At 40.4% G+C, this 16991-nt stretch overlaps 1 protein-coding gene across 4 annotated transcripts; it reads right to left on the bottom strand.

Moving 5' to 3' along the window:
• Positions 1-3996: 3996 nt before the first annotated feature.
• Positions 3997-13752, bottom strand: LOC123166270 (uncharacterized). 4 transcript variants are annotated; one of them, XM_044584047.1, is made up of 3 exons: positions 13665-13752; positions 12864-13049; positions 3997-5227 (listed from the first exon to the last, which is right to left on the bottom strand). In XM_044584047.1, exon 3 carries the CDS (start codon positions 5132-5134, stop codon positions 4496-4498), a length of 639 nt encoding a protein of 212 aa, XP_044439982.1. In that variant the 5' UTR covers positions 5135-5227; positions 12864-13049; positions 13665-13752; the 3' UTR covers positions 3997-4495. The 4 variants fall into 4 exon arrangements, with proteins under 4 accessions (XP_044439982.1, XP_044439997.1, XP_044440004.1 ...); XM_044584062.1 differs by having other exon boundaries at positions 12864-12950; positions 13665-13731; XM_044584069.1 differs by lacking the exon at positions 13665-13752 and adding an exon at positions 13348-13489 and having other exon boundaries at positions 12864-12950.
• Between the last annotated feature and the right edge of the window lie 3239 nt (positions 13753-16991).

Genomic DNA, 16991 nt, shown 5'->3' with positions numbered 1-16991 from the left:
GCATTTTTTGAATTGCACAAATTTTGTATAATTTCATTAAAAAAATAATACACAAACTATTATAAAATCATGAACATTTTTTGATTACCCGAACATTTGTTTACAAAATTTCGAGCATTTTTTCAATAAGCAAACATTTTTTCAAACATAATAACGAACATTTTATAAATACACAACAAAATATGATTTATTAAAATTTTATTGTAAAATTCTCATTTTTAAATTTTTTGGAACTTCTTTTGAAGTCCCAAATTATTAAAGTAGCAACGGGAGAAAAAAAACCATAATCTCCAGTGGGGATACCACATTTTGTTCACATCTCATCCCATGATTTTAAAAATTTGTTCGCAAATGCAACAAAATGTTTCTTTTTTTAAATTGATTCACAAATTGAAGCAACATTCACATTTTCAAAAAAAGAATTGTGGTTATAAAAAAACTTGGTAATTCAAATAATTATTCTGAATTTCAATAATTCTTTTAAAAAAACATACTATGATATTCCGATCCACCCCGACAGTTACTTCTTCAAAATGCACATGGGTATATAGTCACAAAGACTCATAAGCATTCCATAACTTCATACCTTCAATCATTCGTGCACATTTTTACAAATTTGAGAACAATTTTAAATATCGTGAATATTTTTTACTATTTACAAATATTGTTTTTATTGTGAACGGTTTTTAGGCATTTTTTGCTGAACCGGCAAACAATTCTAGAATAGTCGAACATTTTTATTGAAATTGGTGGACTTTTTTTGAAATTCATGAACATTTTTTGAAATGCATAAATATTTTTTGAATCAGCAAACATTTTATGAATCAATAAACTCTTTTGTAAATCACAAACTATTTTTAAAATTTTAATACATTTTTTAAACGCATGAACAGTTTTGAATTATAAAAAAATCAATTTCAGTAATAATTTTTATTACACGTATTTGTTTCTCAAAATCATTGACTCTTTCTGATTTTACGAACATTTTTCTCAAATTGTGATCAACTTTTGAATATGCGGGTATTTTTGGAAAATCCCGAACAATTTTTTAATTCACAAACATTTTATTTTGTCTTGACATTTTTATTTAAAAATTCTCAGTTTTCTAAAATTTCAAAAAAAATTCATGTTCCAAATTATTAAAATAGAAAAAGTAAAAATGAAACTAAGAAAAACAGGTACCTGCACATGGGCCGGCGGAAACGGGCGTGTTGTGTCTTCTCCAGCGCGCAGAGTGCAGTATAGTGGGTGCGTATGCCCGGCCGGCCCAGGTTGTGGCATTGGTGGGTATTATTTTGCAACTTTGGCGCAATTTTTATGACGTACCGCCAGAAATAATAGCCCCTTTATTATAGACCGAGTTATAGATTTAGACTAGCAAAAGGGCCTATGCGTTGCATCGGCAGAAAAAAAAAATCATAATCTGCAATGGTCATGACCACATTTTGCTACATCACCAAGATACACTATCACTCTCAGTTTTACGAAATTGTGAACAATTTTTTAAACTCGTGCATAGTTCTTAAATCGTGAACATTTTTCAAATTCATAAAAGAAAATTCTTTTGAACATTTTAAAATCAAGATTTTTTTGAATTCATGAACATTTTATACTATTTCAAAAAAATGAAAATTATGAAGATTTTATTAAACAATTTTGTTGAATCGGTGAACATTTGTAGAATCAATGAACATTTTTTTGATTAAATGATTATTCTTTTTTATTTAACGAACATATTTTGAAATACATGATTATTTTTTAAATCAACGAACATTTTATGAATGAATAAACTATTTTGTAAGTCACGATTTTTTCAATTTTTAGGATATTTTTTAATTCACGAACATTATTTGAATTAGCAAAACTTTCAATTTCATTAACATTTTTTAACACACGAACTATTATAAAAACATGAACCGTTTTTTATTCGCGATCATTTGTTTTCAAATTATCAAACATGTTTTGATTAAGCATACTTCCTTTAAAAAAATCATGAACATTCTTTCAATATACCAAAATAATATGATTTATTAAACATTTTATTTTAAAATTTTCATTTTTTTTGGAACTTTTTTAAAGTCCGAAGTTATTTAAAGCAGCAAAAGGGCCGGTGCATTGCAACGGGAGAAAAAAAATCTTATAAACTCCAATGGTGATGACCACATTTTGTTCACATCTCATTGCATGATTTTAAAAATTTGTTCACAAATGCAAGAAAATATTTCTTTTTTTAAATTTATTCACAAAATGAAGCAATGTTCGCATTTTTGAAAGAATATCTTGGCTGGAAAAAACTTGGTAATTCAAAGAATTGTTCTGAATTTCAAGAAACATTTTTAAAAAAACATGCTATAATATTTCAATCCACCACACCAGTTAATTCTTCAAAATTCACAAAGGTGTATAGTCATAATGGCTCAGAAGTATTGTTTAACTAAATACCTTCGATCGTTTGTGAACATTTTTGCAAATCTGAGAACATTTTTAAATATCATGAACATGATTTACTATTTACGAACATTTTTTTTGTATCAGCGAACAATTCTGGAATGGGCGAAGATTTGTTTTTCGAAATTGGTGGATTTTTTGAAGTTCACGAACATTTTTTGAATTCACAATCTTTTTATGTTTTCTTGAACATATTATTTCAAAATTCTCAGTTGTTTTAAATTTCGAAACTTTTTTGAAGTTCCAAACTATTTTAAGTAGAAAAAAAACAAAAAACAAAAATAAAAATAAAAAATGAAAGTAAAAAAAACAGGCGCCCGCACATGGGCAGGCCGAAACGGGCGCGTTGTTTCTTCTCCAGTGTGCAGAGCGCAGTATAATGGGTTCCTATGCTTGGCCCGGCCCAGGCGGGGATTCCCTGCAAAACTTTTTTTTTTGCCAAATCACTAATTGAAGAGTACTCCTCACAAAGATCACTCCCTTCTTTCCAGGTTATGACAAGTGGCGCGCTGCATGTGCGTCACTTGTCACAGCGTGTGAGTTTTCCTTTTTTCATATATCCGTTAATTCAAAACGTTTTATCTCTTAAGCTGTGCGTCTAAATCTTGAACCGATTTCACCGTTTGATTCCTCGTGTCGAGATCTTCAAAACTAGATCCCATGTTGATAGGTTTTAACAAACTTTTTTTTCACGAAAAAATCAGACAAAAAAACGAACCAGGAGCACATGTTTTTTTTCCTTTCCGAAAAAGGCATGGCCGTGCCTCCCGCGAAATCACAACCGTGCCTCTCGCGGAAGCAAAACATGCCTCTCGCGGAAGGAAAAAAACAGAAAATGCATTTTTTCGTTTTCGAGAAGGTACGGGCGTGCTTCTCACGAAAGCACAACCATGCCTCTTACGGAAGCAAAACTCTGCCTCTCGCGGAAGAAAAAAACAAAAAACGCGTTTTTTTCGTTTTCGAGAGGCACGGTCGTGCCTCTCGCGGAAGAAGAAAATAATAAAACGCGCTTTTTCGCGCAAAAAAAATTGTTTTCGTTTTTTGTGCAAAAGCTACGGAAGACCGGTGGAAAACTAAAACGCCAAAAAAGAGAGAAAAAACCGTTTAAAAAGCTGAAAACGCGTGCAGAAAAATAAAAATAAAAACAAAATCCGGAGGGAGCGCCCAGAGCGCGACACGTGGCAGGCGGCTGAGAGCGCGCCAAGTGGCGCTGATCGTTTTGAGCCTCCCGAAGGAGCGGTCGTCAACTAGTTGCTCCCCGTTTTTTGTTAATTAGAGGTGGCATTAGTGGGTAATATTTTGTAACTTTGGGGGCAATTTTAATGACGTACCGCCAGAAGCAATAGGCCCTTGTTATAGAGGTATAGTTTAAAGGTGGGCGTTTTTCTTACCAAATTTGAAAACATATCACAACACCTTATGCTCGTGCTTCATGGATTGGTTATTTAACTCCAGTGAAAAAAAGAAAGGCTACAATAGTAGTTGACCAAATACCACACAGTATTAGTTTCTTCCATGTAAGAGTATAATTGGCACACAACTAGAAACAGTAGTTGAACTATATCTTTCATATGCAACGAATTACCCACAGACTATCTAAAAAGAATCTTCAGTATACAACAACGTATTATTCAGTATACAACATACTATTCAGTATGCAACAATGTTCATAATCTGTATACAACAAGATACTGAAGACTGAGATATATACAGCAGATCACTGATTCTTAAACAGAACCACATGGTTCCTCGTCTTAGCTAGGTCAAAAAGAAGGAAAACATAAGAACTATCCAAGTTCCTTCAAGGATGACCACGGTACAACATCACAGGCCACAGTACAGTACTAGTTATAAACTGCGTCTCATGTAGTGAAGAGGCATCAAATGTAGGTCAGGTTGTGAAGATTCAAATCCCTCAGCTGCTCATGCTTTTCAAGCTCTTCTTGCATTCTCGGTAGGCATATGGGATAAGTAACCAACAAGACACTTTCAAAATCATCTTTTGTGTACTCCAACGGTTTCACCCCTGGAAAGCTCTTCAAAGGCTTCATAAACTTTCCATTCGACACATAAGTGTGTCCCTGTAGAACTTCAGAAAGGCCATGGCTGATCCTTCGGTGTCGTATGGTCCGCTGCGGTGGAACGACTCCTCCAGCAGAAGATTGGCTTCCAACTTTTCTACCCACTTGTCACCATAGGGCACAGAACTAAGGATGTCATTTTGTTCAGGATTGCCATCCAGCACAGATGTGATATGGTCGCACATATCAAGATAGAACTGGTACCTATTACTAAGAGGGACAAGAGAAGTATGCGTGCTTATGACATACTCCGCACAGATTGCACCAGGAGATGTCATCAGCTGCAACAAATGCTTAATGTCTTCAGGGATAAGAGCTGAATCATACCCGTCGAACACTGTCTTCTCAAAAATGTCGCAGGCATCCTCGTAGTTTCTGAGTACCAGCTCATCGGTCTTCCCTCGTAGCAAGCTTGTATTTGTGTGTTTCACTCTGCCAGTAGATGTCACGGCAATGTCCGATGCGCAAAATCTCTCGGGGCACTTGCCAGCTCTGTGGAAATCGTGCAGAGTTCTGATGAGTGAAGCCATGAGGCGCTTGCCTTCTTCTGTCACCACCTGATGTGTCCTTCCCCTCATCTCACCAACAGGAGTGACGATGTGCATAATTGGTTTAAGTCTAGTGACGTATTGGACGAGCGGTATGAATGTCTCTGCTCCAGATACGTGCTTCTTATGATTAACAAATTGGGGCGCCTCCTGTTTTCGCCACAAAAGCATCAGAGTATGTGATGAGGGCGAATGATTCAAAGATTTGCACTCTGTCCCGCCCCCTTGTCGCAGAAATGGATAAAAATGTATGTACGTTGGAATTAAAATACGTCTAGATACATTCATTTCTCCGACAATTAATTCCAGATGGAGGGAGTACTAAATAAGAGAGAGTATACAAAGCAACTCTCCCACCATTCACTATTATAAGATGTTTTAACTTTTTTCTGAATCGGATGTATACATATTTTAGTGTGTTCACTCATTTTAGTCCATATATAGTTTATATTAAAATATGCCAAACATCTTATAATAGTGAACCCTTGTTGCGGTTCCAATGAGCATTTACATTCTGCATGTGCAAACACGGTAATTTTAATGAACATTTCCGTTGTGTATGTGCATATTATTTTGATGTGGGAGAGAAAGAGGACATGATTGCTAGTTCTGTCGATTATGACAAGAGAATCTGGTCCATAGTACCTAGAATTTGTTATATTTTGGCAACAAAATTGTACTCAAGAATGCCTTATATTTTGAATCAGAGAAAGTAATTGACAAGGTCATCAAGTAAAATAAAATAAAAATGAAGGACCGCAATATCATTTCGATGTTAAGAGCAATGGTACTAGATAATCCTCACTCAAGCAGAGTTAAACTTCGGATCAGCTCTAAGGACAACTCAAACCGATCCCCTAAAAGGCCATAAGGGAGTAATATTTCTGGTTTACTCCCTTACGACACACATAGCCGATCCCTTATCCGGCTTAGTGGAGTAAAACTCCACCTTCCTATTTCTCTCAAAATTTCCCTAAATTTACTCCATCCCGCCGCGACCGAGTAAAATCGGCGCCTTCCGCGCAGCACTGTCTCTCGCCGACGCAGCCGCCATCGATGACCGCTGGGCCAACCGGAATGGATAGCCCGGCCCCTTCCCTCACCCCCGCCGACCTTTCGCCGCTGAAAACCACCCACGCGCCGCCGACGACGAAGAAGAAGAAGAGTTTGGGTATGAAGAAGACCCACCCACGCGTTCAAGCTCCTCCAACCGCTCCAATGGTGTCCGGGGAGGCGATGGCACGCCGCCCTCCCGTCGCACCTATCGGAGGCAAACGGCGTCGAAAGCCCACGACGGCGCTCGCGGAGGCGGCCGAGAATAAGAAGATGAAAAAGGCCAAAGCGGCGCCTTGTCCTAGGCCGACGACTAGTGCTGCACCTCCGGTGGGCCCTACAGCGACTGCTCCCATGCGAGGCCGCAACCGGCAACAAGAATTGCGGCCACCAGGTGCTCGATGAAATGCCAACAAGGTAAAAATAAAAACCTCGCGTCGTGTCAGTATTCGATAGTGATTGTTGGTGATCGTTAATGGTTGTTGATTGTGTTTGCTTTGATATTGTAGTGCGGAGATGAACAGGGCTGAATTCCTCGCATCGTTGGAGTCCTCGGCCGTCATTGGACTGGAGCTCGACTACGACTCGTTTTGGGATCATTCGGCCACCCAAGATATGGAGGACGACGAGGCCGAGGAGCAGGTGGCCAAGGAGGAGGTTGTGGAGGTGACCGAAGCAAGCACCAAGGTTCCAAGGTGACCGTTATGCTATGCATGTTTCAATTTGAATGTTTTTAAGATATGTATCGTGTAGTGTTTGAAGTTGGTGCGGCTAGGACACAAAATCGAGACAATTTTAGTTTTACTCCACTAACTTTTTAGGAGATCGGTCAGGTGCGGCCATCGTTAGTAGAGTAAAATTTTACTCCACTAAATTTTAGGAGATCGGTTAGAGTTGTCTTAACCTGTCTTATTTGAAGTTTGCAGCAAGATTATGACCAAATTGTTTTTTGTTTATCGGTATTGCAGAAGAAACCGGTGCTTAGTGACAAGAAATTTTGTAGATCAAGTCAATACTCCCAATCTGACATGCTTTCTGTATAGGCACATAGTGGCATATATAAGAAGAATAATCCACACCTTTCATCGATTATTGACAAGCTTGATGGGATGATGGCAGGATAGAGGGCATCGCCCACTTACATTTTTTCTTCCTTTTCTTTAGCGTCAAAAAATATCACGCCAATTGTTAATTGGACTCAGCACTATCAGGTTATTTTCAACCAGAGTAACCACCTCGGATAGATAACTTGTTGTGCATACTTTCACTTCTTTTCCTTCTTGTTGTCTACATTCTCGGTTCTAGTTCTGAATGATTTTTCTGGACGATTTTCTTTTGGGTTTTTTATGCACGGTTTTTGCCTGGTTTTTTTCTCTTTCTTTGCTCATTTTCGTTTTAATTTTTCCCTTCTTCACTTTTATTTTTCACGAATTTTCTTTTGGGTTTGTGAACTTTTCAAAAATTTGTACATTTTTTCAAATCCGAAATTATTTCTAAATTTGCGAATATTTTCCAAACTTGTGAACTTTTTTAGAATTCTCCTTGTTCGGCCAAGACCTAAGCTTTTTTTTCCTTTATATTTTTTCTTTTTTCTTCTCTTTTTTCCTTAATTCATTTTTCTCCTTTTTATACTTTATTTTTCTTTTTGAAACTTGTTCACAAAATTGAAATATTTTTTGGAATATCGAAATAATAGTTTAACGTAATTGTCTTGATTATATTTTTCCCTTCAAATATTGATTAAATGTTATGAAAAAACATTGACTGTTTAAAAAAAATCCCCTTTGTATTTAGTTGATATGATAAAAACTTAATACAACAGTTTTAACTATCTATTCAAATTACAATTTCAAAATACTTTTTTTCCTTCAAAACCTCACATGGTGCCTATCATGGGCATACCCACCTACTGAAAAAAGTTAGTGCCATTTCAAGAATGTCCAAGAGAAAAACACCGTGTTCAACGTAAGGTCCCCGTGTAGGCCATAAGGCTCTGTTTGAGAGCATGTTGTTTTTTGACATGCGCCAAATAAACATAACGCATTTGGGTCCATTTGATGTATGTGGAAAAAAGTGGCATGCGACGGACTCTTCTGTCTTAACGAAAACTCCTCTGTTGTACATGATGTACTTGTGGACATTCAAAAAGTTTAACTAACTTTTCCAGGCAGATGGGCATGACCATTCTTGTACTTCACGCAAATTTTGAAGGAATTCAGACACTGAACACACGTTGCGTCACGTTCGGCCAGTATATTATGGTTTTTTCACTCGAAAAAAGTAGAAAATGCATACAATATCAAAGGTCGATGAAACTTGACATAGATGCATGCCATGATGATTCTAATGTGTGGAAATTTTTTTGGTTCATTTGATGTGTGTGGGAAAAAGTGATATGGGACGGACTCTTCCCCCTAAACTGAAACCCCTCCATTGTACATGATGTAGTTGTGGACATTCATAAAATTTACCCAAAATTTTCCAGCATCAAGGCAATCCCATTCTAGTACTCCATGCAAAATTTGAACGAATTCGGACAACGAACGCACGTTGCGTCACGTTCGGCCAGTGATTTAGATTTTTTTGCTTAAAATGTCAAAAGTCGATGAAACTTGGCATGGATGCATGCCATGATGATTCTAGTGTGTGGAAAAAAATAGGTTTCATGGATGTATGTGAAAAAGTGATATGGGACGGACTCTTCCGCCTAAACGAAACACCTTCGTTGCACATGATGTAGTTAGGGGTATTTATAAAATTTAACCAAGTTTTTCTAGCAGCTGGGAATGCCCATTATAGTACTCCGCAAAATTTGAACGAATTCAGACACCGAACGCATGTTGCGCCATGCCCGGCCAGTTTTTCAGGGTTTTTCATCGAGACAAAACATAGAAAATGCATAAAATGTCAAAAGTTGATCAAACTAGGCATGGATGCTTGCCACGATGATTCTAGTGTGTGGAAAAAAAATTAGGTTCATTTGATGTATGTGAAATAAAAGTGCTATGGGATGGACTCCTCCGTCTAAACCGAAACCACTTTTGTTGTACATGATGTACCTGTGGACATTCATAAAATTTACCTGAATTTTTCGAGCAGCTGTGCATGCGCATACTAGTACTCCATGCAAATTTTGAACAAATTCAGATACCGAACGCACGTTGTGTCATGTCCGACCAGTATTTTAGGGGTTTTCACCGGGAAACCCGTAGAAAATGCATAAAGTGTCAAAAGTTGATGAAACTTGGCATGGATGCTTGCCATCATGATTGTAGTGTGTGGACAAAATTTTGTGTTTTATTTGATGTATGTGCAAAAAAGTGCTAGGAGGCAGACTCTTTTGCCTAAACCGAAACCCCTCCGTTGTACATAATGTAGTTTTGGACACTCATAAAATTTACCCAAATTTTTCTAGAAGCTGGACATGCTCATTCTAGTACTCCACACAAAAATTGAACGAATTTGGACACCGAACGCGCATTGCGTCATGTCCGGCCAGTATTTTAGGGTTTTCACGGGGTAAATAGTAGAAATTGGATAGAATATCAAAAGACGATGAAACTTGGCATAGATGCATGCCATGATGATTCTAGTGTGTGGATTTTTTTGTTTATTTTATGTATGTGAAAAAAGTGATATGGGACATACTCTTTTGCCTAAACCGAAATCCTCCATTGTACATGAGGTAGTTGCGATCATCCATAAAATTTACTCAAATTTTGCCAGCAACTGGGCATGCCCATTCTAGTACTCCACGCATAATTTGAACGAATTCAGACACCAAACATATGGACACCGAGTGGACCCGCAATTTTTCCACCAGGTTTTGTGACCAACTCAAAGCATTATGCTAAGTTGTTTGAATTTTTGACAATTTTTGCATTTTCTGGAGTTTCCTGATGAAAAGGCCTGACAAATGGCCGGCCGTGTCGCAGCGTGCCAGTGTCGGACGTTGCTCAAACCTGTTATGAATGCCTCATATGTCCGGTCAGGTTGCTGCAAGAAGTTGTGCTCATTTATCCATAGTAAAAAAAGACACTAGTTGAGAGGAGCGTGACAGACTAGTCAGACGGGTGCATCCGTGAGCATATAGTTTTGCTAATTTGATTGTTTCTGTTATTAGTAATTTCCATCAATACCAATCAACATGAACATTTCTTATGTCCTAACCATTTTTCTGAAAAACCAACAATTTTTGGAATTTTGAATTGTGTACGAAATTTTTCCAAACTTGAACACTTATTTATAAATTGTTAACCTATTCCCAACAATTGACAAAAAATTTGAACACAAATTGCAAACCATGTACTTTAAAATAATTGTCATGTTTTTCTGAAACACAAACATCCTTCAAATTTGTAATTTTTTTTAAAATGAGAACATTTTTTAAAATTGAAAACAATATTTGAAAACTATTTTTTACTCCTATAAGGATGGGCAAAGAAACCGAACGACAAACTGATACCAAAACTGAAAATACCAAGTTTTTGTTTTTTCCGCTGGTACAGCAAAACTCGGTTTTTACTTTAAATGACTAAATTCAAATCGGTCAATTCGGTAGGAAACGGGATAACCGAAAAGCTAAAGCACTAGGCTCCCTCACGTACACGTCATGCTCACGAGACGTCTCGCCAACCGGCAGCAGCTTGCGGCCACGCGCGCGTGTCTAAGCGCGCTCGTGTAGTCAGCGCTTGATGCGCTAGTTAGCAGACACAACGCTCGCACACCACCTTTCATGGGCCGGCCCAACTACACGAGCGATCAGCTGTCGCTCGTCAAGAGCATACGCCCGATTGCTTCTTCCTGGTTCATCCAAAGAAACGTTCTTCATGGTTGACCTAGACATGTTTGACCTTTGACAGTTGACTTTCAAAAAGGTTCATCTTTTTGGAAAAGTTTATGGATTTGAAAAAATATTCGTGGATATGCAAAATGTTCACAAATTGAAAAATACCATGAATTGAGAAAATTTTCATGGATTTTGGAAAAAAGCTCAAGGATTTGAAAAGTTCAGCAATTTTGGAAAAAATTTATCGATTTCGGAAAAAGTCCATCAACTTTGAAAATAAAGTTCATCAACTTTAAAAAAATGCATTCATTTTGAAAAAGTTCATCAATTTTGAGAAAAAGGTTCATCGGTTTTGAAAAAAATAATCCATTTTGAAAAAAGTTCATTGATTTTGAAACAAAGTTCATCAATATATTTTTTACAAATTTGAAGAAAAGTTCTCGATTTTGGAAAAAGTTCGCGAAATTTTAAAAATTGTTCACAAATTGAAAAAAACTTCTTTCATTTCTTAAAAAAAACAAAATCGAAAAAATTTGCACATTGCAAGAGAAAAAGGAACAGAAAAAGAAAGGAAAATGACAAAGAAAAAGAAAAAATAAAAGTTGAAGAAAACCATTTGGAAAAACGAGAAAAAAGAAAAAAGAAAAAGAAAAAAGAACGAAGGAAAAGAAAAGTGGATATAAGAAAAGAGCAAGAAAGGCAAAATGCATGCTCGTGAACTGAGGTGGCTAGTTTGTTATGGCGTTCCACTATGAACCACAGGTAGTTGGTTTGATTCCCGCCACTGTCACAATTACATTTTTTCCGATTCAAAATCAAAAAAAAAAAGGTTGGATGGGCCGGCTCAGGCGCTCAGCTCCCATGTGTATAGCGTATATGTTTACAACAAAATATGACCATCATGCCCTTTATTATGAAGAGGCATGACCTAATCTGAGCCGTCATTCTGTTTAGGAGGGGGAGGGGGTACCGAAGCAGAAGTGCAAGGACAATCACAATCTTATAGGTATGCTTGAGCTCTTAGATGCCGGTTAATTCGGCCTGTTTAGGCTTAGTCGGATAGTTTTTTTGTTGCCTAAGACTAAGGGGCGTGGATCGCAATCTTAGAATCCTAATCCGGGTGGGGGCGGAAGCTTTAGTTTGGTCGCTTTGGCTTTGCATGAATGATATGTTTTTTAATAATAAAAACTTCTCTCCTCCACTGCCGGATATCCATCGGTGTGTGGCTGTAACAACTGTGGTTTTGAGATGTTCCATGACATCAGCCGTGTAGCATTTTTTATCTTTCCTTGGTGGTATTACTCTATTTATACACACCCTCACCCGTCACAGTGTTTCATGCAAAGGAAAAAATGAAATACTTCAGAACTTCAGAGAATTATTGTGTTGTTGAGTCTGCAATATCAATTGGTTAATGTCATTGATGATAAAAAGTTTGAAGAAGTCCACTTGTACTTTTTTTAGACTCAAGAGCAATGCTCATCCCCAATCAAACTATGTAATAAACTCCCTATCTACAAAATTGATCAATATCTATATTACTAGTGGCTAGTTAACTACATTTGGAGAGCCAGGGGGTCATCCTCCTTTTCTAAAAAAAAAAGTAAACTACATTTGGAGAAAATAGTATGTTTCTTAAGGGCAACCTCTCTATTATTCCATTTAACAGACAACATTGGAAAATTACTTGAAGTGACATCCCCCTAACCTAATACATTACAAAGTTACCATGACATGTCAGACCAATTTGCAATGGTGATAAGAAGAATTTGGCTGAAAAGAATTAGAGCAAGTGCAACGGCTACAAACAGCACATATGGGATCTTTTTTGTCTATAGTAAAAAAATTGGGCATGTTGTACATCTTCAGTGGCGATATATTAACCAACGGTAACTCAAATTTAGAATGGTAAAGTATATACAGTTACGGAGAAGAGCTGAATACCTGAGATGCATTGGGAATTCAATGATATAGAGCATCAATCAAGCCTTTGACGCAGAAAAGAAAACCATGTAATTCTGTATTAATCTTCTGCTTGGAGATGCATTCAGACATGATTCGCACGAAGACTTGATCAGTTGAATCAGAAGCAAGATGGCAGTTTTGACAATTAATGAAAAAGTTGAATACCTGAAATGTATTGGGAATGAAAGCATGTACTGCGTAAATCAAGCTTTTGACCCAGAAGATAAAACCATATAACTCTATTAATCTTCAGTTTATCAAAAATCAGCATATACTGTCATGATTTATGTTGATTTTTGACCCTATAACTCTCGGTTAACCATATAACTCCTACTTCAAGATATCAAGACCTGATAACTTGAATCTAAAGCAAGATGACAGTTTTATCAAGACCAGCTGTGGCAGTGTAGGCACATCAGACCTGTGCCTCAAGCTCTTTTGACTATTAATCCTATGAACTCACCTATCCAATCGCCCTTCTTTCCTAGCCCAACTGAGTTATTGCTCCCTGGCCGGAGCACCCAAGGAGTTTGACATCAGGCAAAGTTTGCCGCTGCATTTTTTGCCAGGGAGTTTGGCACCTACGAGACTAGCGAGGAGTTGAGGAGCTTAAGAATGGCGACACTAATACGACAAGAGAACTCAAAGAATATGCAAATTAGCTTTTGTTTTTTTTTTTAAAAAGGAGGATAACCCCCGTTCTCTGCATCAATCGATGCATGAAGCCATATTATGTTGACATCAATTGACAAATACTATGTTGGCAAGATCACAACTAACCTTGAGAGGACAAGCCGATCGTTGAAACTAGGCGAGGATTAGCTGCTGTTGGAACGGAAGCCAAAATGTGAAGGGGGTTTGTAGTGCATGCTGGTTGACCAGACTAACCGGCACCAACCAGGAACTTATACACTGTCCGCCTTCACGAAATTAATGTTTCACGTACGTCATCATATATTTTTTTTAGAAAAGAAGGATGACCCCTGGCCTCTGCATCTGGGCGATGCATACGGCCACTTTATTAATTATTCTCACAAGACCTTACAAAGTAATACCACAGTAAGACTAAAGCCGTCGTCTAAGCAACAAACTGTCGTTACACCTATCCAGTTGATGAAGGGGCGCAGATAGCCTAGGCCTAATACCAAACAGACATCGCAGCCAAACCTAACATCTAAGACCTGAGGACCCATCCAGGACTTCTGCCGGGCATGGGTCTCGCCGGTCCGGCGTGCTCTCAGAGGCCGCCGCCGCCAACTGCCACCGCTCCATCTTCAGAACTGTACTGATGCATCAACCTTGCTCGGTCTAGCTATCGCCGACGCCACCACGGCGCCCAACGGCACCCCCTCCCTGCGCGCAAACAGCTGTGCACGTCACGGTCGCCACTGATACACCTCAGCACCATGCTGCCAGGTACCACCAGCCGACACAACTTGAAGTCTTTGGAAGATCTGTCGTGCGTAGCACCTGCCGGCCAGGCATGACAAAGCGTAGCACCTGTCGGTCAGGCATGACTTAACATCTCCACCGAAGTTCCGTGCAAGACGAAGCCGCTCCACCTCCTGCCTCTGACTTCCAGCGCTGCTCCACAAACGATGCTCCCAAGAGAGAAACGACACCGCAATGCCGCCATCGTCCGATCTGGAATACCAGATCCTAGGGTTTCCCCGAGAGCGGCACGAGTGGGTCGACAGTAGTTACACGACGATGCCTCCATCAAGGTAACGGCATAGAACGCCGCCATCGACTGCCAACGGCTCGGTTTTCACCGGCAACCATGTCTCCCCAACTCGCAGCCGGGACTGGATGATGGATCTCGAGATCCGATCACCAAGCCTCTGGCCGGCCATCTCTGACGAAGAAGATGACCACCACCATTGGCCAGCGAGACGACACGAGATGAAGTAGGGCGCTGCCAGCGTGCGTCCTGGCCAGCACCACCGGCGCTCGGCCCGTCCCGGACCACGCCTCTGTTGGAAATATGCCCTAGAGGCAATAATAAATAGGTTATTATTATATTTCCTTGTTCATGATAATCGTTTATTATCCATGCTAGAATTGTATTGATAGGAAACTCAGATACATGTGTGGATACATAGACAACACCATGTCCCTAGTAAGCCTCTAGGAGACTAGCTCGTTGATCAAAAGATGGTTACGGTTTCCTGACCATGGACATTGGATGTCGTTGATAACGGGATCACATCATTAGGAGAATGATTTGATGGACAAGACCCAATCCTAAGCCTAGCACAAGATCGTGTAGTTCGTTTGCTCAGAGCTTTTCTAATGTCAAGTATCACTTCCTTAGACCATGAGATTGTGCAACTCCCGGATACCGTAGGAATGCTTTGGGTGTACCAAACGTCACAACGTAACTGGGTGGCTATAAAGGTGCACTACGGGTATCTCCGAAAGTGTCTGTTGGGTTGGCACGAATCGAGACTGGGATTTGTCACTCCGTGTAAACGGAGAGGTATCTCTGGGCCCACTCGGTAGAACATCATCATAATGTGCACAGTGTGACCAAGGAGTTGATCACGGGATGATGTGAGTTACGGAACGAGTAAAGATACTTGCCGGTAACGAGATTGAACAAGGTATAGGGATACCGACGATCGAATCTCGGGCAAGTAACATACCGTTAGACAAAGGGAATTGAATACGGGATTGATTGAATCCCCGACATCGTGGTTCATCCGATGAGATCATCGTGGAACATGTGGGAGCCAACATGGGTATCCAGATCCCGCTGTTGGTTATTGACCGGAGAACGTCTCGGTCATGTCTGCATGGTTCCCGAACCCGTAGGGTCTACACGCTTAAGGTTCGATGACGCTAGGGTTATAGGGAAAGCATGTACGTGGTTACCGAATGTTGTTCGGAGTCCCGGATGAGATCCCGGACGTCACGAGGAGTTCCGGAATGGTCCGGAGGTAAAGATTTATATATGGGAAGTCCTGTTTTGGTCACCGGAAAAGTTTCGGGTGAAATCGGTAATGTACCAGGACCACCGGGAGGGTCCCGGGGGTCCACCAAGTGGGGCCACCAGCCCCAGAAGGCTGCGTGGGCCAAGTGTGGGAGGGGACCAGCCCCAGGTGGGCTGGTGCGCCCCCCCACCAAGGCCCAAGGCGCATGGGAGAGTGGGAGGGGGCAAACCCTAGGTCCAGATGGGCCTTAGGGCCCATCTAGTGGGGCGCCTCCCCCTCTCCTCCCCTTGGCCGCCCCCCTTGATGGGATCTAGGGCTGGCCGCCTCCTCTTGGGGGTGGAAACCCTAAGGGGGGCGCAGCCCCCTTCCCCTCTATATATACTTGAGGTTTGGGCTGCCATACACACACGAGAAAGTCTCCTTTTGGTGCTGCCCTACCCCTCTCCCTCCTCCTCCTCTCCCGCGGTGCTTGGCGAAGCCCTGCGGGATTGCCACGCTCCTCCATCACCACCACGCCGTCGTGTTGCTGCTGGATGGAGTCTTCCCCAACCTCTCCCTCTCTCCTTGCTGGATCAAGGCGTGGGAGACGTCACCGGGCTGCACGTGTGTTGAACACGGAGGCACCGTACTTTCGGTGCTTAGATCGGAATCAACCGCGATCTGAATCGCTACGAGTACGACTCCCTCATCCGCGTTCTTGCAACGCTTCCGCATCGCGATCTACAAGGGTATGTAGATTCACTCCCCTTCCCCTCGTTGCTAGATTACTCCATAGATTGATCTTGGTGATGCGTAGAAAATTTTGAATTTCTGCTACGTTCCCCAACAGTGGCATCATGAGCTAGGTCTATGCGTAGTTTCTATGCACGAGTAGAACACAAAGTAGTTGTGGGCGTTGATGTTGCCAATTCTTCTTGCCGCTACTAGTCTTATCTTGTTTCGGCGGCATTGTGGGATGAAGCGGCCCGGACCGACCTTACACGTACGCTTACGTGAGACAGGTTCCACCGACTGACATGCACTAGTTGCATAAGGTGGCTAGCGGGTGTCTGTCTCTCCCACTTTAGTCGGAACGGATTCGATGAAAAGGGTCCTTATGAAGGGTAAATAGAAATTGGCATATCACGTTGTGGTTTTACGTAGGTAAGAAACGTTCTTGCTAGAAACCTATACA

Source organism: Triticum aestivum, chromosome 1D (genome assembly GCF_018294505.1).
Source record: "Triticum aestivum cultivar Chinese Spring chromosome 1D, IWGSC CS RefSeq v2.1, whole genome shotgun sequence".
Classification (NCBI taxonomy): domain Eukaryota; kingdom Viridiplantae; phylum Streptophyta; class Magnoliopsida; order Poales; family Poaceae; genus Triticum; species Triticum aestivum.
The sequence above is the reverse complement of the archived record's forward strand: the minus strand, read 5'-3'. Positions and strand labels throughout refer to the sequence as shown.